The 27,473-nt window shown below is 40.9% G+C and overlaps 2 protein-coding genes across 2 annotated transcripts; one reads left to right on the plus strand and one right to left on the minus strand.

Moving 5' to 3' along the window:
- Positions 1-68: 68 nt before the first annotated feature.
- On the minus strand, positions 69-1,646 carry MTRFR (mitochondrial translation release factor in rescue; the record flags this gene model as incomplete). The annotated part of the gene is made up of 3 exons (XM_079543653.1): positions 69-281; positions 525-801; positions 1,555-1,646. 3 exons carry the CDS (start codon positions 1,644-1,646, stop codon positions 69-71), a joined length of 582 nt encoding a protein of 193 aa, XP_079399779.1.
- Positions 1,647-3,649: 2,003 nt separating this feature from the next.
- Positions 3,650-25,642, plus strand: MPHOSPH9 (M-phase phosphoprotein 9; the record flags this gene model as incomplete). Its single annotated transcript, XM_079543812.1, has 23 exons — positions 3,650-3,756; positions 4,450-4,600; positions 5,656-5,745; positions 7,922-8,439; positions 9,381-9,504; positions 11,369-11,459; positions 12,325-12,431; positions 12,836-12,961; positions 13,748-14,184; positions 14,849-15,007; positions 16,064-16,151; positions 16,841-17,056; positions 17,928-17,975; positions 18,364-18,428; positions 18,902-19,003; positions 20,052-20,189; positions 20,722-20,897; positions 21,663-21,827; positions 22,164-22,284; positions 23,089-23,192; positions 24,031-24,242; positions 24,734-24,802; positions 25,541-25,642. The coding sequence occupies 23 exons, from the start codon at positions 3,650-3,652 to the stop codon at positions 25,640-25,642; spliced, it is 3,516 nt and encodes a 1,171-aa protein (XP_079399938.1).
- Between the last annotated feature and the right edge of the window lie 1,831 nt (positions 25,643-27,473).

Here is a 27,473-nt window from a genome sequence, read left to right on the forward strand (position 1 = left end):
TCAGAAAACTATGCACAGCTATGACAAACTTCTCCCTTATCCTACCAGAGCCAGTCAGTATTTCATGTTTATTTCCTGTCCAATTGTAGCATCTCTTTAAACTGCTTTTTCCTTTCTAGGTTTTCCTTTGCTCTTCTTTTTTTCTCCTGCTTCTTCTTCTCTGATGCCTTCTTCTCTTTATAAACATCACTTTCTTCACCCTTGTAGAAGAGGTCAACCTTTTCCTGCAGGATTTCTCTGGCTATCTTTCGGTTCTTCTCCACTGATCTTGTTTGATGGCACTGAAGAAATACAGGAGGACATCCTTATCACAACGTTCAGCTGTTTATTTTTCTGTTTTCCTGCTAAACCTTTATATCCAGACAGCCCCAGGTTATTTATCCGTTAACCAAACCTGCTTCTTGCTGAGGTACTTCACGTACACATAAACCCTTCTGTGACAATCGCGCTGAGATTATGACCGACCACAAAAGCAAACTTGAACACCACGCAGCCCTCGCCGTAATGAAAGAAAACGCAATTACCTTCACCACAATCCCTGACGGAACGTGCTTCAGGACAACACAGTTGCTGGTCTTGTTAGTGGCCTGCCCTCCTGGGCCATCGCCCCTCACAAACTGCTCCTTCAGCTCCGCCTCGGTGAGCGGCACCAGCTGCAAGGAGCTCCTCTTCCCGGCTGCCCACGGCGAGGGTCCCCGGCTCAGGGACAGCCGCTGCGTCCTCCATAGGGCTGCGCTGCGTGCCGCCAGAACGAACGCGAAGGCGATCGAGTTCGGAACGCTCATACAGAAAGGAGCTTCTCTGCGATGGAAGTTAAAGCGCAGCTGAGGAAACCAACGCGGAAGCTTACATCTGCAAGTAAGCGTGTTTGCTTGGTGGCACTAGAAGGTGATTTTTTTCTTCCGTCGCTGAGGCTGCAGCTGCAAGAGAACCCAGAGGCGCTGCCCCGCATCGACCCGAGCGGAGGCGGCAGCACGAACCCCCACGCAGCCCCGCCGCTTACCTCAGGGCCCCGGGCCGAGCGCCATACTGCGCATGCGCGTTTCCCTGCGCACACGGCCCTACGCGCACTTTCCGTCACATCTGCACATGCGCGGCACTTGGAGGCGGGGATGCCACCCCGCTAATTGGCAATCACCACAACCAATCGCTGCGCACGGAGTCCTTACGCATCCCCCCCACATTCTTTACCAATCAGGCTCTGGGAGCCGTCCGGCGCGTAGTCGCAATAGCCAATCCCCTGGCGGCGACGTGCGTCCTTTCCCTCTCAACCAATCCAAGTGGAAGGCGCGCCCTGGAGCGCGCACAAGGTATCCAATCAGCGTGCAGTCTCCTCGCCGCAGCGCCCCCCCCCGCCCCACCGCGTTCGAAAGTGGGCCGCCAATCGTCGGGGAGGAGGAGGGAGCCGCGCTTGTTTATCGCTGAAAGGTCGCTGAGCAAAGCTGCTCCCGGAGGGCTCTCGGCAATCTCCCGGCAATGCGGGTAGGCACCGGATGAGGCCCGAGGACAGCTGGTGAGGCGAGAGTCCGGCAGTGCTGCAGCGCTTGGCCGTACCTCAGCGCCGCGAGGCCACCCGTACCGCGCCGCCCCTTCCTCGCAGAGTGGCAGCGCTTCCGGCCAATCAGGGGCGGCGGCGCCGTCAACATCCCGGAACGCGAGGGGCAGTAGCCAATGGCAGCGCGGAGGCGGGGCTTCGGCTTGAGGAGAGGCAGAGCGGTGGCGGGTTGGGGGGCCGTCGGCCGTGAGGGGACGGAGCCGGAGGGATCGCGGCGGGTGAGGGCGGGGGGGGATCGGGGCCTGAGGGGCTGTGGCGAGGGCAGGGGAGGGAATGGGGCAGCGCTGGAGGCAGAGGGGCAATTGTTGGGTGGCGAGAGGGGGTGCGGGACCCTGAGGGGACAGAGAGAGGGGCCGCTGTGAGGTGGGAGCGGGGGTCCTGGGGAGGGCCTGGCAGCAGGCGCTCTGTGTGGGGAGCAGGGCGGGGCCTGGGGCCGTGCCGGCACCCGGAGCCGTGCCGATGAGTTAAATACCTCCCGGCTGACTTAATCCCGCTCCTCCGTGCGGGGGTTTGGCAGAACGAGGGCTTGTGCTGCGCTATGGAAACAGCAGGTGACAGCTGAATTGCTCTTGGCCCTGTTGGAGCTCCACGCATGTTTCATTGCGGGCAGACTTCTAACGAGGTTATGAAACGAGTTTGTGCCACAGCTAAGGCCCACCTGTCTGCTGAGGTAACTGGAGCACCATGGGCACAGCCCGGGCTGTCTGAAGGCCCCCCCACCTCAGCTGCATGATGACCTTTGTGTCCTCGCACTGCTGGCCCTGGCAGAAAGAAGAAATGAGCTTTTTCGCCCTCACTTCCATTTCTCCCAGGAAGCTCTGTCAAAGGGACGTGTGGATCTGTGATAACTTCTTCCAGGTCTTGCATTTTAAGCTGTACTCTGAGGAGTTCGAGTAGCAAGCTGCCAACAGCATTTTACTACAGGCTGCTTCACTTTAGCAGTAGGACAGAGATTAATTGGACAGCTGTCTAGCGATTTCCTTCTGGTAGAAATGAGTTTTTACACTTTATCAGTGTGAGATGTGCTGGTGTGCTTACAAGTAATGGAAGCTTAAATCCCTGAAAGTCAGCAGCGTGTCCTTGTAAGCCCTGTAAAGAATGACTGTGCTTTGAAGGTATTGGGCTGCTGCAAGGCAATGGGGATTTATTCTCTGTATGACCACAGGCTGCTGGGATGACGTTTCTTAATGCCTCCTTTTGTTCTACCAAACAATCATAAGGTTTTCCTGCAGTGTAGAGCATGGGATGGATTCATCAGGGCACAGCAGATGCTGAAGTAAGCATTGTAGAAGAACTGATTAATGTGTGTATGTATTTCAAGTGCTTTTGTTCTTGATGAACAAATCGAAACTGGGAGCATACTTAATGTTGCCATTCTTGTAAACTGCTGCTTTGAGTGCTGCAAGACCAATGCACAAGTATTTTTTATATATATGTTTATAATGTGGGAATTTGGTTTGTGCTTAATTGGTGTAAAAAAAAAAAATCTCAAGCAGTTGTAATGCTTTTTGAATTAATGTTATGCAGTAATAATAAAACAAGCTAATGTGTGTGGGGGGAAAATTAAAAATGAGCCTGATATCGAGTACACAACCATCTATGCTTGAATTGGGCAGCTGCAGTCTAGCTCAGTAGTTCTGATTCTGTTTTCTGGGGTGGGCACAGAGCCTCTGGATTTAATGGACTGAGAATAGGCCCCTACTTTTTAATTGTGCTCTACAGAAGTCTCAAAAACTGTGGAGCCCCAGCTTTGAAACAAAGCAACAAAACCCACACCTGTGCTCTACCTGCAGTTTTGGGTTCAGACCCCCTTATAGGCCATTCTTATGTGGTGGGAATCTCCTCTAGACTTGTGAGAATCACAGCAAGTACAGTACTGACTAAACAGCAACTGTTAGCAAGCATAGCTGGGGGTAAGGGAGAGAAGTTCTTGGAATGCTGCGTGCCCTGGGGTGGTTTGACTGAAAGAACTGCCTCTTCAATCAAATTCTGTTTCACCAAACTACAGAGTCATTTTATTACTATTATAATTTTTAACAGGAGAGTGATACTTAATTCATGTTTGCAGGGTATAATCATACTTGGATCTAAGATATGGAAAGTCATGACTCGGTGAATGCTGTGCAAGAGATCTCTTCGTCTTCTGCAGACTCCGATGTCAAAAATACCCACAGCTCTGTTTGCAGCTTGAATTGTAACAGGTAATGATACAGATAATGATGGAGGAATTCCTAACACTTTTAATCTTTTTGCTTTGTGTAGATGCTATGCTTGCTAGCATTGTTACCATGGTGGCACTGCAATATATTTCAGGTTTTTTACAATTGCAGATAAAATGCTTGATGAGAAAAGCCTCATTAAAAGAAGACTTAAATCATCCTTAAAAACTTACTGACTTCTGTTGCCTCATGTCTCCTTGAGTGGAGGAGTGGGGAAACAGTCTTGGCCAAGTTAGAAGGGATTATTCTTTGTAAAGACCGTGTAGAACATTAAGTCATTTGTGGAATACAGTGGCTTAGAAAAAGGGAATTGTTTTTCCATTCTGTGCCCAAGGTATTTCCACTGAATAAGGAGGGCAGATACAGAATAGCTGCCCACCTGCCAGATCAGGGGAGGTTCTTCTCAACTTGCTGTAAGAACTGCAGGTCATGTACTGGTGCAGCTTCTCAAAACAAGGCTGTGGAGCTGAACTTTGTAACTCATCATTTCACTGCATTTTGGCATTTTCTTGAAGAACGTCTTCATTCTGAACACAGCGCTTTTATCTTTCAGCTGGATTAGGGTCGCTGTAAATTAAGCATGTAATTCTTTGACGGCTCTGTAGCATCATCGTGGCTGCTGTGCTGGACAGCTGGCACAGTAAATAATTGAAGTTTTTCCTCGTGTTTCACAAGGAGCCCCTCAGCCAATCCCAGTGGAGTTTCTGGTTACTCAGGGAATACCAGGTCCTCCTTAGTTGCTGCCTCTGTTGAGCTGCTCTCCTCCTACATGCGGGATATCCAGCACAGCGGGAATGCTGACTCTGAAACTGTGAAGAACTGTGAGGTACTTGTTAAGGCTTATTGAAAAAGAAAGAAATGGATCAATGCATCTGCTCTGCATTTTGGAAGGTGGATCCTACGGTGGTATTGTGCAGCAGTAAGGGATTACATAAATGTTTATTCTTTAATGGGGCAGATCCACTTATTATGCTGTGAACTGATCACACAGATGGATTTTGTTATAATTTTTCTTATGTATGAGTGTTTTACAGTAACAGTACTCTGTTTTTTTCAGTGTTAGGATAAGGATTCCAAGTTTTTTTTAATTAAAACTTTAAACCTTTAAAACTGCAGCACTTCACACTCAAGTCTGAAGTGATCCTGGAAATGAGTTGATTTTTTTTCTTCTGCGAATGACACTGTTTCCCTTCTATCATTTATTCATTCAGTTTGTAAACAGGTGTAGATTATTAGTTTTTCAGATTAGGAACAACACAAAGGTAGTAATTTATGTACAGCCAGCTCATTTGCTCAAGCCCTTTTAAAATGTTTTTTCCTCTTTATGTTATGTTTGATCATTATTTTTAGCCTCCGTAGGGAACATCAAGTTTCCACACCATGGACTTGTTCTTGCAGAATTTTTGAGCTTTCTGGCTGGCTTCCAATAAAATGTCTTCTGACAGATGCTTAATTTGGTGCTCTTTAACAGATCCAAGGAAAGAATGTAGATGTCTGTGTTCTGTGTCCTAAACTTCAGCATTACACAAATTGGGCTGTACTTTCCTGCTGCCTCTTTCTGCTTTTAAGTCACTGAACTGAAGTAGAATAACTCCTTTCTCTTATTCAGTTTTAAAAAAAATCAAACTTAATGGTAGACACGTCCTACCTTTCTGTGTAGAGGGATCTTCTTCTTTCTGTTATTACTGTTGTGTTATTACTGTCTCCTCTGACTGAGGCAATGGGGGACTGCATGTATTGTGGGGTGCACAGCCCAGTGCTGTTGTGAAAAGTTTATATGATGTCCAGCACAGAATTATAATATTGCAAAACTGCTGTGCACCTAGAATGAAAGGTGAGAGGTGCAACGTGCTTTAATTGTCCTACTTTGTGATTAAATAGGCAAGGTGGCTACAGCTGTTGAGACTGGTGGAGGAACAATGCCAGGAACAAATAGCTGCCCAGCAAGAACAGTTCCACCATCAAATCCAAGTAAGTAATGATTTATTCATGTGGATAGGTGAGGCTGAACGTTTCTTTTTCTTTCTTTCCCTACAGTATGGCCTCTGGCACTTCCCAGCCTTCCCATGATTGTGCTGGGCCTGTAATCCAGGCTGGTAGTGGAAGTGGATGTCTGGATTGCCAGTTTACAGGATGAATATTTGAGGTAGTTGTGGCTAATTAAAAATGTAACTGGTAGGAACTATTTCAGCAGTGAAATTTCTTGGCTTATTTATCTGTCTTCACAAGCATACGATTTTGGATGCCCTCATGATAACTGGACTTTTTGGGCACAAGCTGTTTTTAGTAACTGTATCGTTTGAGGCAATACAATTTTCTTCTGGTAAGAAAACATAATTTCCTCATCTAAACAATATAAAGCATAGGAAAAAGCCCTTGCTGTGATAGCTGAGCACCTCTTTCACCTTTTAGTTCAACATTCTCCTTTCTGGGAATGAAAATTGACACACATGATGGTTCATGTTTTTTGCAGAAACATAATTATCAATGAAGCCAGAAGAAATGTGTATGTATGCATAAGAGACAGTATTCTGTAAATACCAAATGCTAAATGTCTTCATCATTTTGGTTGCTGTTTTTCCCTCCCCTTACGCCCTCTGCTCTAGTAGTAACCAACAGTTCCTGCAGTGAGTTAACAAGAGGTACTGTCCTTTTATCCTATCTCCTCTGTTTCTCCCCTTCTGCCTTTTTTTCTTTTCCCTCTCCCACTCTGTTGGTTTTGTCCCACCAGTGTTTCTTAGCCTGTATTTCTTCCCTCTGAATGTAGTGGTTTGATTCACCCGTTGCTTATGGTAGTCTTGACTAATCTGTTGTGTTGGCTGTGCTGTTTTTTGTCTTTATTAATAGGAAAGGATACCTCTGGAAGAGTTTTGGTTTTGGTATCAGCAGGGACTTAGCAGCTGTGTGAATTACCACACTAAATACAGAGAGCAATGAGCGTAACTTAATTGCGGTTGTGTGATAAACTAGAGGGAGCTATTCCTAACGAACCACTATGCAGGTGACCTAATAAAAAAAGGAAATTCAACACATTCTAATAAGAATAAGGATTATTAATTTTGTCTATTAATGACAAACATTAAGTGGCAGCAGAGAATCATCTTTTTTTCCCCCAACAACTCTGTTTCTTCCCTTTTTTTTTTTCTCCCCCTCAACCTTTTTCAACAGAGTTAAATCACAGAATTAAGTCTCAAATGGCTGCTGCACTTGTGACTGAAATTGCCAAAAACCTCTGTTATGGCAGAAATGTCACCCCTCATTTTCTTTTTTTCATTGAAAGACTGACCTGAAATTGAATTAATTGTAATGCAACTCTGAAACATGCCAAGCTTCATTCAGACGAGCATTACATGTAGTTTCTCTGAAACTAAGTCTTTTTTATTATGTTGGCAACTTCCAGGCCAAAGGACTCCCCCATGGGCACTGGCACGAAGGCTTTTTGTAGCCCTTGGCAGAAATGTAGCTGTTTCAGTATAACACTGCACAGCTGTAAAACAAGCAACACTCCCCCCCATCTAATACACTGAAAGAACTCTGTGTGGGCACTGCACACTGAATCACCTGCTAGATCTCTTCAGGTGATCTCATCGTAGGTTTGCTCCACTCTCAGATGCCAAACCAATCAGTTGTTTTGAAGCCAAGTTTTATGTAAATAATCTTACAGAGGTACATTATTCCTATTAGTGTAACAGAGTAATGGTTTATACTTCCATTGAAGCATCCTTGCAATCTTTAAAATTGTAAATCCAAATTATAAATTCTTCTAGAATTAAATTTAACCTAAGACTTCATCCACTTCTCATGATATACCCAGATAACTTGGATTTCTTTAGGTGGCTGTGGATAACTGGTGTCCTAAAGGCATGCAGCCAATACCTGCATGCACTGTTTTTTGCACTGAGAAATGACTGCTCAAAACTGTAATTCTCTGCTTGGAATTGGGAGTTGTTACCATTCACCTTTACTGTTATGCACAGTATGCATTCTATCTACTACATGCATGAGGTGTCTGCGCATTGCAAAACAGGAATTATTTGAAATAAATGCTCCAGTTCTCTCACTAGTAACGTGAATAGAAATTGCATCAAAATGTAAATGTGACTTAGAGCACGATCTCATGGGAATTTCCCCTTTTGTTTTTCTTTAGCTGATTCAGAATGAAATAAGGCAGTTAGTGAAATTGCAGACCAGCAGTTGGGGCATTGGCAAGAGCAGGAGTTTGCCTGGGAAGTCCACAGATGCCTTCTCGTCACTAGAAAGTCAAATGGGGATGCATTCTGAAGTCTCTGAAGGAAATGGATGCGTTGCCAATCAGCTTAGATCTGATGAAATCGAACTGCATCCCAGTGCCTCTGATCCGTATCAGGAATGTCTTGCAAACGATGCTTCCATGAACAGTGGGTACGGCACGCTGTCAGCCTCTGAGCTGAATGCTGGCACATCTAATGATGTTATCAAGTGCACAGACTGCATGGAGAGCACTGCACAAGGACAGGGTGATGCAGCAGGATTGCAGAGTAATGCAGCTGTAGGCAGCATTCAGCGTACCAGAGAACTTCTATCCAAACAAATTGGGGACTGCTCGTCAGGAAGGAATCGTGCTGGGGCTTTTCCTGCTGAATTGGAACATACGGTGAATGAAGATCAGTGCAGGAAAAAAAACAGGTAAGTAGTAAACTTTCCAAATCTGCTGATTTATTATACAGTCCCCATCGTTGGTAACTAAGAGACACTTAAGAATTGAATGGAGCATCTTGATGGTAAGAAGAATTAGTAGAAAAATCTGCACAAAAATCCCCCAAGCCCTCTGCTTAGTAGACAAATGCATTTCTTTAGCTTGACGTTTCTGGGTGATGCATATTTGCATGTGTTGTGCTTGAGGAAAAATACAAAACTCTGCTTCTTACTGTAAATACAAGCTGAGCTGCAGCCTGCATAGTGTTCTATCTGTGCACTGGAATTTTAGGTGCTGATTACTGACCTTACATGGCATTTTGCTGTTGTATCCAGACTTCTCTGCTAGTTTACATGCATGCATTGCAGTAGTACTTTGTATCAGACAACACCCAAAGGTGTGACTTTTCCTACTGTGTGTCTTTTCCTGTTTGGTTGATTTATTTTTGGTTCGTTTGTTCTGCACTGTCCAGTAGGTGAATAGATTGTAGCTGAACCAAAGTAGTGGTGACAGTAACACTGTCCAAATACTCTCTGGTTGTGCAGAATTTAACAGTGTGCCTTACTATCTCTGTTGGGCTGAAGTATAATACAGTGGCTTCATGTAAACATGGGCAATACCAGAGCTCACACAGGCAGCACGTTGTCTGTGAATCCTTGATGGTATTTGGTGGAGGTAAAACTTCCTGGCTGTTGGAAGAATGGAGGCTGGTAAAGATGAACTTGGTTTGGTAGTATGTCGTGAAACTGATGCTGCTTTTAGAGGGTTGGGTTTGGGGGTATGTTGTCTCAATGTACAACATAGGTGACAGTGCCACTGAGGTGCATATTTTCTCTTGCTTTCTATGGAAATTGATTTCTGGGGGGATTATCCCTCCATTACAGAGGGGAATATGTATTTATGGTATGTTTGTGTCTTGCTTGCCGTCCAGTAAATCTTTAACATCGTGGGCACAAAAGTTGAAACAAAACCACCCAAAAAGACTGAACACAGAAGAAGTACAAGTGAATTCTATGCGAGGAGATGAGCAGGCAAAGAAATCACTGCTTGAGAATGTAAGTCTTTGTTTTAATTTAATGTTAGTTTTAAATCTTACTCTCGTTCACTCAGATTTTTTTTTTTTTTTTGAGTTGTATGTTCTGATTCAGTACATGCTTTCAAACTTAGATTTAAGCATTTGAGGAGCAGTGTTCCCATTCACATCTGTAGTTCTTGTGAGCAGAATTTACTTACTGGGTCATCCTATACCAACGTTGTCATTTTGACTTACTGTATTCCTTGCCTTGTTTTTGTCTCAGCTTGTCTTGGTGGCAGACGTTGTTTCCTTGCACAGATAGCAGTCACATTCTCAACTGAATCTTCAGATGGTGGTAACTTATGGTGCCCCTCAAATGAGAGGACTTCCAGCTTATTGTATCCCTTTGCCTCTTCTCTATTTTTTTCTTCATGTTCACAAACCTGATTATTTTTGGGATAGAGGTTTAACCACGTAAAACGTGTCTGACCTTAAAAGATAGGATACAGCATAATTGTGCAAACATTCATCATACATGTCACTGTGAAGTTCTGGGATTATTTTGAGGGCATTAATCATCACAAACCTTTCTCCTTACTCTATTTTTAAGGAAATAATTCCCAAAACTGTGAATGACTCCACCTACAAGAGAAGAGGAGAACTAGAAAATATGAATCATTTACTCAAGGCAGGGTCTCTTTTCGTTCCTGTGGTCACTTTGAGGGTGATCCAGGAAGGGTGAGAGTAGCTCTTGAGATTTGCTCTTTTGAGTCTGCTTCCACTGTCAGTGGAAACATGCTGTTCCTCTGAGGGGATATTTCAAACCACGAGTCTAATTACTGCTGTGGATTGTCTCCTTTCTTCTCTTAGCTTCAGGAGGGTGCCTGAGGAAATTAGTGCCAGAAACTCAGATCTTGAATAAACCTCTATCTTTCTTTTCCTTTGAAGGGAAAGCAATTGAATTCTTACATTTTCCTTTCTCCCTCCTTAGGCAAAGGAGAATACCTAAATAAAAACATTAAAAGGGACAAAATAGCCTTGAGGTGAAAATCTACTTCATGGAAAATGATGAAAAGCTTTAGGCTTTTTTTTTAATCTACTTAATTTTATTAGCTCAGTGGTTACAGTCCTACTTTAGTTCTCTGAGCTGTTCGAATTTGCCAAGCTGTGTGTCTTCTAAGCTGCTGTGATGGAACAAAAAGCCTGGGGTAGGGTAGAAAAGAGCAATGTGAGATGAGCGTTTCAAAGGAGGTAGGGGTAGTCAGTTGCTCTTGTATCAGCACATAATGGCAACGATGTTTCTTTCTTGGACTACTGAGAAGGAGGATTGTAGCAAATTTTTTTCCACCTATTGCTCCCAGCTTTGTCAGAATTGCTTCTGTGTCTGGGGAGATTGCTTAGAAAGTTTGGAGTGCAGAGAAGCAGAATATGCACTATCTTAGGGGGGATGTAGTTATCTTGTCTATCTATGATGATAGGCAATATTTACTTCCTGATCTGTGGTAGGTGGAGTCGTAACAGCTGACTGTAAGCAATTCCAGTCTTGGGATGAGGAAAGAGTAACACTTTATTGATGAGCCCTTCCTCAGTGCGCCTCTTAAGGAGCAGGGAGGTTTAGATGTGTTCTTGTGTAACACTTCAACTCAGAAATGCTCCCAAGTGCTCTGCCATGGGAATTGGAAGATGTCAGCATTATTTAATTACATGGCTCAGCTTGGTTCTCCTTGTGGTGGCAATTGTCCTGCATACAAATTGTAGAGATTAGGGCCACGATGCATAATTAAATGTAGTCTCACTTTTAAAATGATCTAACGATATTTCCATTCTTTTTTTATGGTTATACCCTTCTTTTTTCCTTTCTGTGCAGTTTTTGTTATTAACTTCTTTTTCCTGTTTAATTTTAGACAGACTCTACCAATGCTGCTTTGCCACCTTATGCTTTTTACCTCAATCAGCCATCTGAAAGCCCGAATTCTGCAGTGTCTGAAGCCTCAGGTACAGTCAATAGCTTGTACTTGAAATTCCTTTTCTCTTGAATTCTTTGTTTTTTGAACTCTCACTGGAGTGCACCTCCAATGATTACAGGGAGCCAAGGAATGTCTGAGCACTGAGAAGCTGATAACTTTTAGTGTAGATAACTCTGCTGCTCTCAGTCTTGTTTCAAGCTTTGTGTTGCTGCTGGCACATTTGGGACATTTCTTCAAATTCCTCGGTGTTCCAAGGCTGAATTTTGTATTTAATATGGTTTTGTAACATAACTTCTGTTAAAGTCGTGGTGGGAGACAAAATGACCTTTTAAGATACTAATATCATTTCTTTAGCAATCACAGGAATGATAATAGAAGTAGAATTTCTGTAAGCCAAGGGTGTGATTCCATAGCTGTGTGAATAAGCACATCTCTCAGTCCTGGTAGTTTGTCTCTTTGCATACTGTGGAGTGTGGCTGAGCACCAAACAGAAGAGTTGGTAACATCAAATTTCTGCCTAGAATTATTCCTTGGGCAGTGTAAGGTTTAAGTGCTATGCAGGAACTGTTAGAAATATGGCAGTTTGTGGTAAATGAGGATAAAACTTGAACACCTAAGAGTATGTCCATGTATTTTCACAAATTTATACCTTAGGTTAGTGATGCTGTGTGATATAACACTGATCATGTATATTGCTTCTGCTTTGGTTTGAAAGTTTTTTAACTTCTGCTAATGAATACTTCATAAAATCATTAAGCAATGGATGCAAATAACGAGTACATCGTTCTTGTTAGCTGGCAGGGTAACATCCTACTAAAGTTTTTTGGGATTCCTGATCTGTGAGTTTGAAATTTGTGATTTTTTTTTTTTTCCCCAATGATTCTTTTCATCAGGACTTTCATACTGGAAGCTAGATGTGAAGGAGATGTATCACTCTTTACCAGAGAACTTCAGAAGCGAGTTCGCTGGTGTTTTCTCCACTAAAGTATCACCAGACCAGGTGAACTTTGCATGTTTTAGGAGTTGTCTTACATTTGTTTGTCATCTTTGCTCTCTTCTACAGTGGAATCAGCCCTCCAGAAGTGAAGTGTTCTGTGAAGCCCCCTTTGTTTTCCCACTGTCTCATATTCTGTTCCTTCATTATTCGTTTTCCCCAGCTTCCTTCACTTAGAGTTTACTGACCTTTCATCGAAAAGAAGTGGTGTAAGGGTCAAAGAGACTGCCTAGTATATTAAAGGCATATTTGCCTCATTAAAAACACTTACTCAAATTATGTGCTGTGGATAGAGCCTGTCTCCATTCTGAGCTGTTTTGTTAGCCCCTATCCCCCCAGAGGTTGCTTACCTCACTGGGGATAGAGGATTGTGTTCAGAAAGACTGATGTATAAATTTTGCCTGTTTAAGTTGTCTTCTGCTGATGAAATGAAGCCATCATCACTGAGGGATATTTATCATAAAAGACAAAGGGAAAACAACCAGCTGCCAGAGATGAATTTTATGCCGCCTTCTCAGACAAGTCACCCACCAGAGGTAAAGTTATTATCTGTGTTTCACATCTCAGTTTGAAGATAAGATAGGTTATGGCTGCTTTCCCATTAATTGGCACCTGCTGCCACCTCCAGTGTTATGCTGGAACAGCAGTTTTTGCAGCTGTGTGATGAACAAGATTGGGAAGTGATCCAGCTGAAAAGAACCTCTAAGAACACTCTGGATGAACAAGCTCCTTTGCAGCACAACCTTGAAGATGGTGCAAGGGCACACGTGGAACTGCAGCTGCAGAAGCAGGGTTTTCTTCCTGCTACCTACAAGACAAGTTCCTTCTACCCATAAAAGTGAATAGGCATAGCCTGTAGAACTGTTCTTTAGAAATCTATTTCTATACCCACTTCCAGGATACAGTCTGCAGTCTTTGCTTGCATGTGTGGCTGTCTTGTCTATGTAATCCATGAAGCAATTTTAGTAACTGTATAAAGCTATTGTTTCGGCCTGCAAACAGACATCCTAATTCTTTTATATTTAGAACTGAAGTCTTGGAAGTTTTCTGGACAGCTACAGATGCTAGATGTGTCTTTTATTGCTATTGGGAACTCAGAAACAAGTTGCAAACTTCTGAGTGTGTGTGCTGTATTCTAAGCTGTTACACATCTCCTCTGCAGTTGCTTGTCAATATCAAATAATTGTAGTAATATTCAATGTAATTCCTGCAGTATATTACATGGATGAGTAATGCCTTCAGAGTAACTCCATTTGCAAGAACAGAAGTTAAAATGTGTGGGGTTTGTTTTTTTTTTTTTAGCATTATAACTTATTTCCTAGATCTTGACTTTGGACCCAACCCTGCATATGAAACCAGGTCAACAGAATCCAGGACATTGTTTTTTCAATATTCCTGAAGAGAGTGCTCCTTTTTCTCCAGACTCTATGGCAGATCCTGGATTTTCAAGTCATTGTGACACTGACTCATTTTCACAGACAAGCAGTTTGTCTCAGTTTGATGATTCTCCAAAACATCCTGCCAGCAGCAGAGCTGTGCGCGTGGACTTCTGGAAAAATCATCCAATCCAAAATGAAGACAAGGCCAGCTCTCCCTCTCCAGTGGCATATGCTGATGCTAACAGTGATGTTTTAGTAAACACTGAGGAGGAAGAAACGCTGACTCTGACTCCATCCTCTGTTACTCAGTGTGGTGACAGGAGTTTACCAGACCCCGGTCCTTCAGTGACATCTGCTGAAGATCCTGTGATAATGTCAAAGTAAGTTCTTGTTTTGTTTGGTTTTGCTTTTTAAAAAGTAGAGTTCAAAGCTTAGAAAATAGCTGTGCATTGCCACCCCTTCTCTCCCCCCCCCTCCCCCCATCCCTTTTCCTTTCTCCCTGAATTACAGGCAGTTAGCTTGGAGACAGAACAGTCATTTACCACTTCTTGTAAATGCCTTTCAGACCTTGGTGTTTCATCTAAGGCACTTGAGCTCCATAGATGTCACAGCCTTAACTGAAAAGCAGAACGATTTTCTGTTTTCATGTTTTTATTATGTCTGTTTATATATAAAAGTAAAAATACATGCTTGCTCCTCAGGCTGCATGAGGGAGTTAATTTAAGTAGAGATTTCAAATTCCTATGGTATGGTATTTATGGTATTTGTGGACTTGCATATTTAATTTTATGCACGTTCTTCTAGAGAGTAGAAGGGGAGAGAAGGGAGTCTCAAGCTTTGTATTATGCATGTGAATACTTCTGTGCAAGCCTCAGCTGCCTGTGCCACTGCTTTAGATGACTAAGGTTTCTTTGCTTTAATTTGACAGTGGCAAAGCTCTGTAAGATGTATTTATATGCTGAGTTTGTCTGAATGAATACAGCTGGCAGTGCATGGCTGTGTTGATAGCTGGAAATTTGTTTTTGTTCTTACTTTTGAATATAGGATTAGGCAGAACTTGAGGGAAAAACATGCTCGACACATAGCTGATCTACGAGCTTACTATGATGCTGAGATCCACAGCTTAAAACAGCAGCTAGAGGCAAGCCACAAAACTGCTGCTTCTGAAGACCTGAAGGAAATCAATCAAAATCTTGCAGACAGGTACTGTTTCTTCTGCCTCTGTTTCAGGGTGTTATTTCTACCTTAAAAGCCACGTATGCTTGTTTAGAATGTCTTTAAGCATTTGTTGTCCCTCAGTTCTGAATGTTTCGTGCATCTGTGATACTGATATTTTACTATTAAGCATACATTTTGTGTTACTTAATGCATCTGTTTAAGATTAGTTTAAAATTACTGTTAGGGCAGCAAGTGTGATGTTTTGACCAGAGGCTTTGTTGGACCTGGCTTTTGCTGAAGGCAGGACAAGTTTTGCTTAGCAAAAGCTGGCAGGCTGAGGTAGTTCTAAGCCATTTGTAATGGAAGAATCAGTGTTGTGAAATGGTGTTTGCCTGTCATGCTGGTGAACGTCAACCTCTTCATCTTTCTTACAGGGAAAGTCTGAAATTCACTGGTAGCTTTATAAAGGCAGTTTGGCAGGCAGTGCTCCTTGAGCTGATATTGCTAGCGGAGGCTGCGTGCCTCACCTGTATGTTCTGTTTGTTGTAGCTTGAGTGATTACTGCAGAAGTTCAGTGTGATTTTAAATCATTATTCCCAGCCAAAATATGTGTTAGACATTTAGACAGTTAAAGTACTTCACAAAATTTATGGCCTTCAGAATAATTGAAAAAGCGTGTGGGTAGCCAGCACTCCTTTGTACTCGTCTTCTAGCACTACTGGCTCCCATCTATTAAAAGTGACTTCTGAGCAGTCATTTACTGAGTTACAAGAAGCCTGTGATATGATTTCAGTCACTAATTATCACACAGCATCATCAATTAGCTCAAGTGGAAGTGGTGCCTCTCAGCTGCTTTTGGCTACGGAGCTCAGAGCCATCTGGAGTCTCTGCACGTGTGCCCAGTGGCTGCTTGCCTGGCGCGGCACCGCAGCCCTGCTCTGCAGAGGTGCTGGGTGCTCGTGGCAGTGGCTGGATTCTGTGGTAGGAGCTTACAGGCTGGGCACTACAAGTAATGGGGATGCTTGAGGAAAGAAAGGCAGCTCTAAAATGTGGCTCTTTGTTTGAAAACTTCGAGGTTACAGAAATCTATCTTCCAAATAGGTGTGACCAGTTAGATGCAGCTCTGAATGAAGCGAGCGCTCGCATAAAAGCCCTTGAGAATAAGAATAGTATGCTAGAAAAGCAAGTGGTAAGTATGTGCTCCTGGTGACATGTATTAATTCAAGTTACTTTTCTAACTAAGAGGGTAAGGAAATGCACCTGTTCGTTGTTAGGCTGCTCTATATTCCTATATTTTGTTTTCAGCCTTTCTCCATAGCACATCAGCCAGTGTGTTGCACGGATGGCTCTCCTAGCTGTGTTTCTTAATGCTCCTCACTTGAATCAAGTCATGTTTGCCTACATGCAGTCCTTTTCAGAAGCCAAAGGAAGTTTAATAGTAAAATACTGTCTGATAAACTCTCCAAAACAGAATTAATAATAAAAAGTCTGATTATTTCCTTTCTGGTTACTCATTAAAGCTTAAAAGCCTTCTGCACTAGGGCAAAAATATTATCTGTGTAAGTATACCTCTCAAGTCCTCCTAGCTAGGTTGGGGCTACTTAGTTTATGACTGAGTAGTTAAATTTGTTGGTCAGAGAGCAGGATGTTGTGCCCTGTTCTGATGGAAGTTAAAGTAGTAACCTATTCCACCTTTTAGACATTTTTCTATGTTGGGAAGCATAGTCTTCATTTCAGTTCTTTCTACATAACAAAATGAGCAATATCTTGCATAGTTCACCAGCAGGTAGACCCTTTTGTTCTATTTAGATGACTTCAGATTCAGAAATCATACTCTGCTAGGCAAGCATTTTAATTAATCTGGCTTTTCTTCTTTAGGCAGATTGGAGAGAACGCTTTTATGGAGTTAGTAATACCTCCAAAGTGCTGCAAGAACGTATTGAAGAGATGCGCACCAGCAATAAAGAGAAGGATAATACCATCAGTAGGCTAAAGTCAAGGCTTAAAGATCTAGAGGAAGCATTTGAAAAAGCTTACAAATTATCTGATAATAAAAATACGAGGTTAAAAGAAGAAAATAAAATGTTTCAAAATGTAAGTTTAAAAAAAAAACAACCTGTGTTTGCAATTAGATTGCGTCCTATGAATGCAGCACAGCTGGGGGTGTTCTGTAAAGCTACTCAGAATGTAAGCCTGGCAAGTCTGAATGCACATCTGAGAGAGCAGAAATACCTGGGTGACTGCTTCCTAGGCAGCCATCAGGTGATGGTAGAGCATCAGAACAGAACATCAGGTTTGGTAGTCACTTTTAAACAGCTGAAGCAGCTGTCATGGACTTGATGTGATAACGTTTGCTGTAGTCTTTCTTGGGTGTTTTATTACTTTATCTGCTGTTAGTTTATCTTAATTTTAGAGGTACTATTGGAAATCTCTTTTAGAATAAGTTATTTTTTATCTTTCTAATAACTGAATTCATAGGGCAGCACAACTTGCTCAAGCTGTTAATTTAATGTATAATCTTAGTCTGAATTACAATAATTGTTTCTCTGATTCTTTAGTAATGACTTTATGGAATGTTTAAACTGGTTTGTTTTGGGAAACGTGGTTATTAAGTGGAAAAGATATTTGATCTGCAAACTTTTCTTTTTACCACTTCTTTTTATCAATTAAAACTTCAAAATACAAAGTCAGCTTCAAAGCCAGTGATTAACTCTGCTGGTTTGTTCAGCTTCATTGCTTACCAGCTCCTTTAATGATAATTCATTTGACAATTATAAATATTTTAGTAGTTCCTGCTCTTTATTCTGAATAGAAGATACCAGAATGTAACAAATAATATTAAGATACTCTGTCTACCCTGCAATGTTTAAGCATGCATTAGACAAGGAATTCAGATGGTTTTACAGCACCCAACAAAAATGTTGGTTCTATTTAATCTCCTTATGGTTTGTTGTCGTTGTTGCAGCTTTTAGGAGAATATGATTCCCTTGGAAAAGAACACGAAAGGGTAAAGGTGAGTCTGCACTGGCTACTTAAAAATAAAAATAAAAAAAAAAAAAACAAGCAAGTGGGTAAAGGTCTGTCATAATATGCCATAGAATGATCTGAATTAAGTATTTAGGAAAAGATCAAACAGAATGATCTACACTTGATTTTGCTGAAAGCTTCTGACTGCATCTTCAGAGCCCCTGCAAAGGGAAGAAGAGGGAATTTCAAGTGTGTAATGTTCCAGTCATAGGCAGGCAAAACACAGTGAAGTTAAAGGCATTTAGTGGGACTTTATTTCAAATAGAAAGGCGTGTTTAGTGCATTACTTTTAAGATTGAAGTTACTTTTTTTTCTTCTGTATACATTCGAATAGTTTCCAGACTTGTTCCTTTTTTCACTTGTGTACTTTGTAGGATACATTAAATGCAACTGAAAACAGACTGCTTGATGCAAACACCCAGATTGCTGATTTGAAAAGGTAAGTGTGAATGTGTTGCTGCTGCTTTAAAAACATGCAATACAGGCTGTGGCCCAAACGTTTACTCTTAGATTGTAAAGGCTGTAGATTTGCAATTTCAGTCGCATGGTGTGAAGTATTTCATGTTGCTTTCTGCTACTCTGCACATACTGCATGAATCTTGTTATTTTTCTGGATTCCTAATCTCGGCCTCTTCCAGTGGGAGCTGCTTCCCCTCTGTTGTCACCCAGCTAGTCCAGCCAGTCTTCTGCTCAAGCTTTTGCTACTGCAGTTGTCATCTTCTCTAGCTAGGTTACTTAACTTACTCAGCCTAGAGTTCAAATGCATATTTATGTATGCATTTGTGGATACATAGAAATTAGTTATTCTTGTTCTTCTGCTCCACTCAGGATATCTGAATAAAAAATGAGTGAGCTCCAGGTAATGTGGCTTTTAAATCCTCTTCCTTTGCATCCTTGCTATTTCTGCATTAGGACAGTTTCAAAACTCGAAGCTCAGCTCAAGCAGGTGGAGCATGAGAACATGTTGAAACTTCGTCACGTTACCGAAAGTCGTCTAAGAGCCTCTTGTGCCAAGTAAGTGAATTTGCCAATAGGATGAAAATGGGTCTGCAGTGTTCTTCGTGTTCTGTGGCCAGACGTGGTTCAGGACGTCAGTCCATGGGCTAAACTGAGTTAAACGCATGTGATGAAATCCAGAGGCCTCGTGCCAATAAATGATTTGAAAAAGAACAAATGGATAATGTGTGATTTGGGAGACTGTCTCCAGTCTTTCTACGTGCCTTTGCTGGGTCTCAGCTGATTAGAGCTCAGCAAAAATTGTTTTTTAAAAAAAAAAGTCAAATTGTCCAAGGAGACAGAAAAGTTTTTCTTTGTACCTTTGTCTTTGGTTTTGAAAGGCCAGTTATTACTTTGTTTTTCTAAATATAATTTGTACAGGTATGCTCAGAGTAGTATGGGAGTTCAGTTAAAAATCCATGATGTAGTTTGGATTGTGAATTTATGTTACAAAAATCGGAAGTTGATCTCTTCTGTTTTGAGGCTGCTAGGCTTAAAAACCTGAATAGCTTTGCCCCCTTGGGTTTTGGTACTTAGCTATGACCTCTTGGGTGTCTGTCCCAGTCAGCATTGATGCTGTGAAATATAAAATGATAAAGTAATGTGTTTCATAGATGCTATGTGTATATATTGAACAGCAGCATTTTGATTGTTGTAACTTCAGTATTAGTCACTGACAAGTACAGATTTCTGCTCAGAGCTGTTGTAGTATTTATGATTGAGATTCCCCTGCAGTGAGGGAAGGGGGGGAGGGAAGTGAAAACAGAAGGTGGAAGATCGTGTTTGTCAAGGAGGAGGGTATGAGAACCAGTTTGTATATGGAAGTTGATTTGTTGCTTATTAATATTTTAGTGATCTTAAAACTGATTTTTTTTTTTTTTTTTTTTTTTTTTTTTTTTTTTTTTTTAGCTTCAGAAACGTTTTAAAAAGTAGTTATTTACAGATTTATTGCGTGTTTATTTCTGTCTACCTGGAATAAATAATTAATACTCCTATTTCATTAAAAAATAAATATATATGTATAATTCAAATCCATTCAGAATTTGGAATTATATTGCTTCCACAGCAAGTTGGCTGTTCCTGATGTCAGCAGGCGAAAGTGGTTGATACCAGGAGCAGAGTATTCAATCTTCACTGGCCAGCCTCTGGAAGTCCAAGAGAGCCCCAAAGATAACAGACTAGAAGAAGCCTATATTCCTTCCAGGTGAGCTGGTGTCTTCAGTCTCCACTGTGGTGTAAGGCTGAGCACTTCTAAAACATAATTTTATTCAGATTGACCAGACTCATGTCCAGATTCTGAAAACATTAAGTAAAGGTGTAAAAATAAATAAACAAATAAATAAATTATATATACACACACACACACACACACACACACACACACACACACACACACACAACATATCAGTGTTGTAAATGCTATTCCTCAAAAGCTAAACAACATTCTTTCTAGTATGAAGGAACCCAGTGCTAAAGAAACAGCTTTCAGTATGTATTTAGTTTGAATGTCAGGTCACCAAACTTATATTTAGGATTCTTGGATTCACTGTAATGCAATCCTCTGAGGTTCCTGGCTGAAATTAAGACCAACTCTAAAATTCTTGCTTTGGCAGCTATAAACTCAAAATTAATTTCTCTTTTTGGTGGGTTTTTTTTTTTTTGGTCTGTTCAGTTTGCACTTGGATAGCTGAAATAAAGACGATAAACTTGATATCTCCCCCTGCTCATTCTTTAAGGTATCATTCTCCTCCTGAAAAAGACTCCTCACAAGAAGACTCTTCACCAAACACAGTTGAAAAGAAGGACAGCGAGATGTCAGAAGCACCAATTATAAAAGCCTTTAAAGAACTTGAAGAAATGAAAGCTTTTAAAGATTGGGGTACACAGACAGAGAAAGATGACACACCAACTAGTAATTGTGGTTTTTTTAAATCATTTTTATACTCCCAGATTTGTCTTTACTGGCTTTTCTCTGCACGTACCTTGGTTTCATTGTTCTAAGCATTAAGGCACTCGGACTTCAGTGATGGAACAAGATACATACTTTTTAGCATACAGATTTCTGGAGTCTTCCTAAGAAAATTCCAGATGATGTAGCTAAGTGACTCGTTTAAAAAAGAGGGGATGCAGCGGTTGCTGTTAGGTTGATGTTCTCTTTCTAAGAATATCTCAGTATTTATAAGCAGTCAATGGAGTCTTAACAAAGTTCAGGCTGGATGTAAATCCTTTTTTTTTGTTTTTTGTTCTTGTAGTGCTGTGTCAGAATGTTATTATGAGTGCTGCTGTTTGTATTGTAGAACTGCACTGAACCGTTTTAATAATGCTTGTTTGGGAAGCCTTGTAACTAGAAAATGTTCTTTTTGTAAACACTTAGTTTTGGTTGAGGCAGGTATGCCAGCCTTCTTAACCAAACGGTGCTGCTGTGCAGCTTTGCACTGTTTGTCCATTTAAACAACTATTTACCATCATTTGTCCCTTATGTTCTGCACAGCATCCTCAGTGATAAGCTAGTTAAACGATCTGCTTCGTGGAAATGATGAGCTGAAGTGAGTCTTCAGCAAAGCAGCACAAACTTGTTTGCACAGGGCAGCCTTAGGTGTGGTTGTTGTGAAAGCTGGGTGCGGGAGAATGTTTTTGGGTTCTTGTATCAAAGAATAACCCTTTCATTCTGAATTAGAAACATCAAGTCGACGTCAAACTGTTGGGTTTGTAGAGACTTCTGTTGTTGCCAACCGATCCCCAGAGAAAGGCAGAGACCAACAGAGACCCAAACGCTACAGCTCCCCTTGTGGCCAGAGGTCTTCATCTCTTCCTCCATCAAACAGGAAATCAAATACTCCAAGTGAGTGCTTTTCTGAAGTTCAGTTTGCATTGCACAAAAAGAAAATGCAATAAGGGTATGTAAATAATGGGAGTCTGCACTGAAAGAAAAACAGTGAGAGGTATGATGTCTGTCTTAATCTAATAGATAATATGGGAGGGGGGGGGAAACTCCACTAAAATCATAGAAAGCATGAAAATCTCTCTTATGTGTCATGATGTACTTCTCATATAATTCAAATAAGCATGCAGACACTTCAAAAAACATTCTTCAAATATGTAAGCATCGGATCACATAAGTGGGAGATACTGCAAAGGGAGAAATTTCAGGTACTTAAACACACTTTGTCTCTCACAGCAAGGCGAGAGATCATGTTGGCTCCAGTGTCTGTGACATACAGCCCGAAACGATCTCCAAAAGAAAACCTCTCTCCTGGATTTAGCCATTTACTTAGCAGAAATGAAAACACAGTGACAAGGTATGGATTTTGCAAATACAGTTGTTCTGACAATTGCAATAGCAGCAGCATGTTTATGCAGGTTTAAGATTGTTCCTGCTGTTTCTTGGTCCCCTAAAAAGTCATGGGAAATGTGAAGCACCTGAAGATTTCTATGTATAAAGCGAAGTTTTACTTTTTAAAACACAGCAAGGAAGAATCTGGAATCATTTCTCTTTATTCAGAGCTTACTAGGGGGAGATGTATTTGTTGTTATACATCCAGATGTGACACTGATCAGTGGCAAAAACAGCGGAACAGTTTTGTGGAGTGAGTCTGTATTCACATGCAGCTTATCGGGGAGTGTAAATCAATGCTGAGAACAGTATCTACCTGTCGTGGCATTTGTAAGCATGTTAAAAGATGCACCAGCTTAATTTTCTGGTAACTGGAACAAGGTAACCATGGTTTCTATAGAGAACTTTGCTTGGCAAGGCTTGCAGAGTTTCAGGGAATGTAGTTAACTGCAAGACTAAGGTGTGTGACTTGCACGAAGAAGAAATGTGTGGCACCACTTTGGTTCTTGAGGGCAGCTGTGTGGGTTTCTCAGTGTGGTTGGGAGGGGTGGCTTGGCCTCTTCCAGGAGAAAGTGACAAGAATGTACAAACAGGAGTAGAGCAGGGGATGGTGCCAGTAGCACTGTTCAGAAGACCTGGAATTCCTGTGGGGTAGAAATTGTTCTGTAAGTAACTTATTTAGCCAAAAACAGGAAAAGATAGGGAATACTATGAAAAACCTGATAAATTATTTCGGGCAATTAATTGTTGTGTGCTGCTTGTTCTGTAGATTTGATATACTTCTAGATGACCTGGAAAGTGGTCCTGCATCTACTTTACAGCATAGTAATCCAAGAAAAAGGCTCCAGTTTCTTTCACTCGATGATACAGAAGGTAATCAATCCCTCAAAGGAGGGGAAAAAACTGTCCCTTGTAATTTTAAGTTTATAAAATGTACTTTTAATCTACCAGATGAAACAGTTTGTACTGTAATTCAGAAAGCTGGCACATTGTTCTGTGGAGTCCAATTTCTGAAAATCATCTGTATCTTGTCTTATTACTGTAAATTGAGAAATACTATTCATACATTTTATTTTCATTTGTGTGTGTGCACAGACACAGTAGGGAAACAAAAATAATTGAATTGAGAAAGAAGGGCAATATATTCTCCTGTGTTTAACTCAGTTATACAGTGCATAGCTCACAGGGGCCTATATTAAGATGTGCATGCTCAAACTAATAAAATTCCTATCTGTAATGCAACGTTTAGCAATAGAAAGAGTAAATATAATAAAGCCAGTTGTTTGAGATTTTTTTTCCACAGTGATTGAACCAAATCTTTCTCACTTCTGTCATTCTTGTCACAATGTTCTGCTTTTGCTTTTATTAATGTATTTATTTAGGCTAGTGTTTTCATGACAACTAGCCTACAAGGTGGTATTTAGAAACGTTGCACCAGTGGAAGTCATTCTTAATGAGCACACTACACGAGGCTGTTATCCAAAAAGTGTGCTGTGTTAAAAAGATGGCTTGAAAGATGACCCACTGGAGTGGGGAATGCATTCTGCATTCTGCATTCTGCTGGGAGATGTGCTCATGGGAAGCTAACGAGGCTTTGCTGCTCACTGTCCTCAGTTCATATAGTGCTGCTTTGCTTGTTTCTTTTGCTGTCTTAAGTAACAATTGAATAGGCAATTACAAAACAAATAAAAGCAATGTTGTTTTTTGATAGGAAGGCAAGGCTCAGGTGTCAGACCCAGCTCTTGTGCTGAATCTGTCAGTACCAGAATGAAGAAAGCAGCAGCTTGGGACGAGAGGAGCGGGGCACAGAACTATGAGCCAATGCTGTCACCTTGTGAGGGGGACTTCCCATACACACCAAGGACTCAGACTCTGGCTGAAACAGAGAGGCTTTTCGATGACCTGACTCAAGAAAAGCAACAGGCAAAAATAATGTTTATTTTAAAGTTACTGTATGAGAGGTGCATGGTGTGGCTGTATGCCTGCACAGTGCGTGGCTGAAGTTCACATCTGATTTCCAGTGTTAACATAGGAATGTGGCATTACCATTCCTGTTCTACCTCTGAAACTAGAGCCATTCCTGTCCCTAATGTTGTTAAAGGAGAATCCCTGTAACATGAGCACACTGTGGTTGGAAAGGTTGGAGTAAATTTAAACGGACAAACTAAGAAGTTTGAAATCATTCAACAGTTATTTCTGTTCTCTTCAAAATGATCTGTGAGAGCGGCTGCTCATACATATTAATTTGGTGTTTGTGTGGCATAATATCATGGTAACAGAAGTTAGTGTTTAAGAACAACGTTGAGCATGTATCTGTTATCTATGCCCCTCACCTCTTGCTCTGTAAGATCAGTTAGGAAGGTTTATTGGCACTTGAAACTGTCACTTACAGCTGAAGTATTTTCTGTTACTAGATTGAGGCTGCTTTGAGTCGAATACCTTCTTCTGGCGGGAGAATGACCTTGCAAGCAAGATTAAATCAGGTGAAAAAGCTTCTACCAACTGCTCTCTTCAGCTGCTTCTCTGGAATCTGAGGTTATGTAGGTTTTGAAATGGGTATAAATACAGTGACTGCAAGTATTCTACCACACCACTGAGTGCTGTACCTTTGTGAACATGGCTGAAGTTTGAGCCTACATGAAAAGTAGGCTCTGGACTTCATAGATTTCCTGTAATCTTTTAACACTACCTCAGTGTAATCATAGAGAGTGTGCATCACTTTGTAAGGTGTGTAAGTTTAGATGATTTCTAGTGATTCAGGGGAAAAAAAAATGTGTATACATATATATATATATATATATTTATATATGATAATATATATAATTATATTAATATTAATATTATATTAATTTATATTTTATTAATTTATATTTTATTTATTAATTTAATATATTATATATAATATTATATATATGTTATATATATATATATATATATATGTATGTAATATATATAATATTTATATTTATTCATACGTTTGTTGATCTGAGTCTTGAAAGCCCATGCCAAAAAAAAAAAGCCAACAGCCCACAAATGCACCCACAAAAATAATCAGAGAAGTCTGCAGGTCTGGCTCTTGGTTTTGGGTAAGGCAATGCACTGGGAAGGATAGCAGCTGACTGCAGGAATGATAGCGTTTTCTTTCTGAAATGAGTATCATTGGATTTTGTTGTCTGTTATTATATCTTTTTTTCCCTTTTTTGTGAACTGTTTCTTTTTAGGAAGCCCTGGAAGATCGCTTGGAAAGGATTAACAGGGATCTGGGCTGGATACGCATGACCCTGAAAAGATTCCATGTTCTACGTACCTCTGCAAACCTCTGACAATTCTCTCTTGAATTCCAATATGCTTTTTTTTTTTTTTTTTTTTTTTTTTTTTGCACTAATATATAATGATGCACTTGGTAAATGCAAATGTTTTGTATTTTTATAAACCCCCAATAGTAGTTTTACAACCACGTTACCCTTTACACTCAGCAATATTTTGTACTTCAAACAGCCACCTATATTTTAAACATATTTTTGTTACACTTGAGAAAGCAATGTTTATCCTGTATTGTAATATTTTTAGAAATATTGATTATTTTTAAATAGTGATAATTTATAATAAGAAACTAAAAGGCAGCTTGTTTTCTGAGAGTGATTGCATTTTGCACTCGTTTTCGTCACCATTTTTTAAATGTCTGTGGCACGTTGTAAATACTGGCTAATAGGAAGTCTTGACTTTTAATACAAAACATGACATGAGTTGGTGATGTTAGACAACTACTGTTATGTAGCAAATCCTTTCCATTTACATCTGGTGGGTGTTTGTCACGGTGACCAAACTACAAGCAGCAGCAGTGCTTTGATGCCATTAGGCCAGGATTCGTGCAGCTGACAGCAGCCAGCTTTCCCAGCAGCGAGCTCAGCTGCAGCTGGCACTGCAGGACAGCAGCTCGCTCACTCAAGTTGCTGCTTTAACATCAGGGTGGCTTTTGTGCCACGCCAGAGTTCAGAGCACACACTTCCAAGTGAAATCTGAGCTGTCATTGTGAGCAAGACGTGCATTTTTCATGGTGAAAAATATAGATTTGCTCGTTGGCATACTGTTGAGTTACTGTTCGACATTGATATTTTAGTTTGTATTTTGATATTAAATAAATGTTTAATTAGATTCTTTCTCCCAGCCCAAGAACAATAATAGGATCTGGGATATTACATCAGCAATAATGTAGGTTTTAATCATATTGTGTGTTTCAAGTTCTGTCCTTGTTCCAAATGTTTGGCCACTAATGATGTGATTATTTTGCAGTGGAAAGGCCAGAATAGCTGTGGTGAAGGAAGCTCGTGAAGCTCTGATTCTAATTCTAGAGTGCTGTTTTTTAAAGATATTTAATGAAGAAGTGCCCTACGTTAATGCACAGTACTTTTTTCTTAGAAGAAGCTTTATTTATTTATCAAGAGCTCTGTGCATCTCCTCCTGCCCTGCGGGTTGTTCTGATGCAACATCAGAGAAGTCAGGCCTCCAAGTTACTCATTTTCCCTTCTGCTCTAAAATGTTGAAATTGGGCCTGAATGCTTGGCAGCAACTTGCTTGAATATACTTCCAGGCCATTCTAACAGATGCTTAATTTTGATGGTATTTCATATTCTTACTTGAGGAGGAAAGAAAAAAAAAAAAAGCTTCTCTACTTTCCTATGCAACTCTAGCCTTCAGCTGAATAAGTTTCTTTCCACCACTTTGAATTATGAACAGGTAGAGTGTAAAAGTACCATTCTAAAGCATCATTGAGCCAGCAGGAGTTCTTCCAAGGCACAAAACTTCACTTGGGTCCATTTAATGGTCTTGTTTTCTTTCATCAGTGCTGCTGCAAAACAGGCACCATTTTCCTGACAAGCATTCGAAAGGAGCAGGTAAATCAATTCAGCTCTCACTGCCTTTCCTCATAACCTCCCTTTATTTCCATTCCTTTCTCTCCAGCACTATTCATATTCATGTACTCTTTTTTTATTACCTCCAGAAAACTGAAGCGTGAGTCACAATTTATTTTTTAATCAAAAGCCCTCCTCCATCTGTTGGAGCTCTTCAGGCTATTTCTGTTCTATTCTAACACTGAAAGGGGGGGGGGGGAAGATTCTAAGTGGTGCCCTGAGTAAACTTTTAGGCCCCCTT

The sequence above is a fragment of the Tetrao urogallus genome, assembly GCF_951394365.1.
Source record: "Tetrao urogallus genome assembly, chromosome: 17".
Taxonomy (NCBI): domain Eukaryota; kingdom Metazoa; phylum Chordata; class Aves; order Galliformes; family Phasianidae; genus Tetrao; species Tetrao urogallus.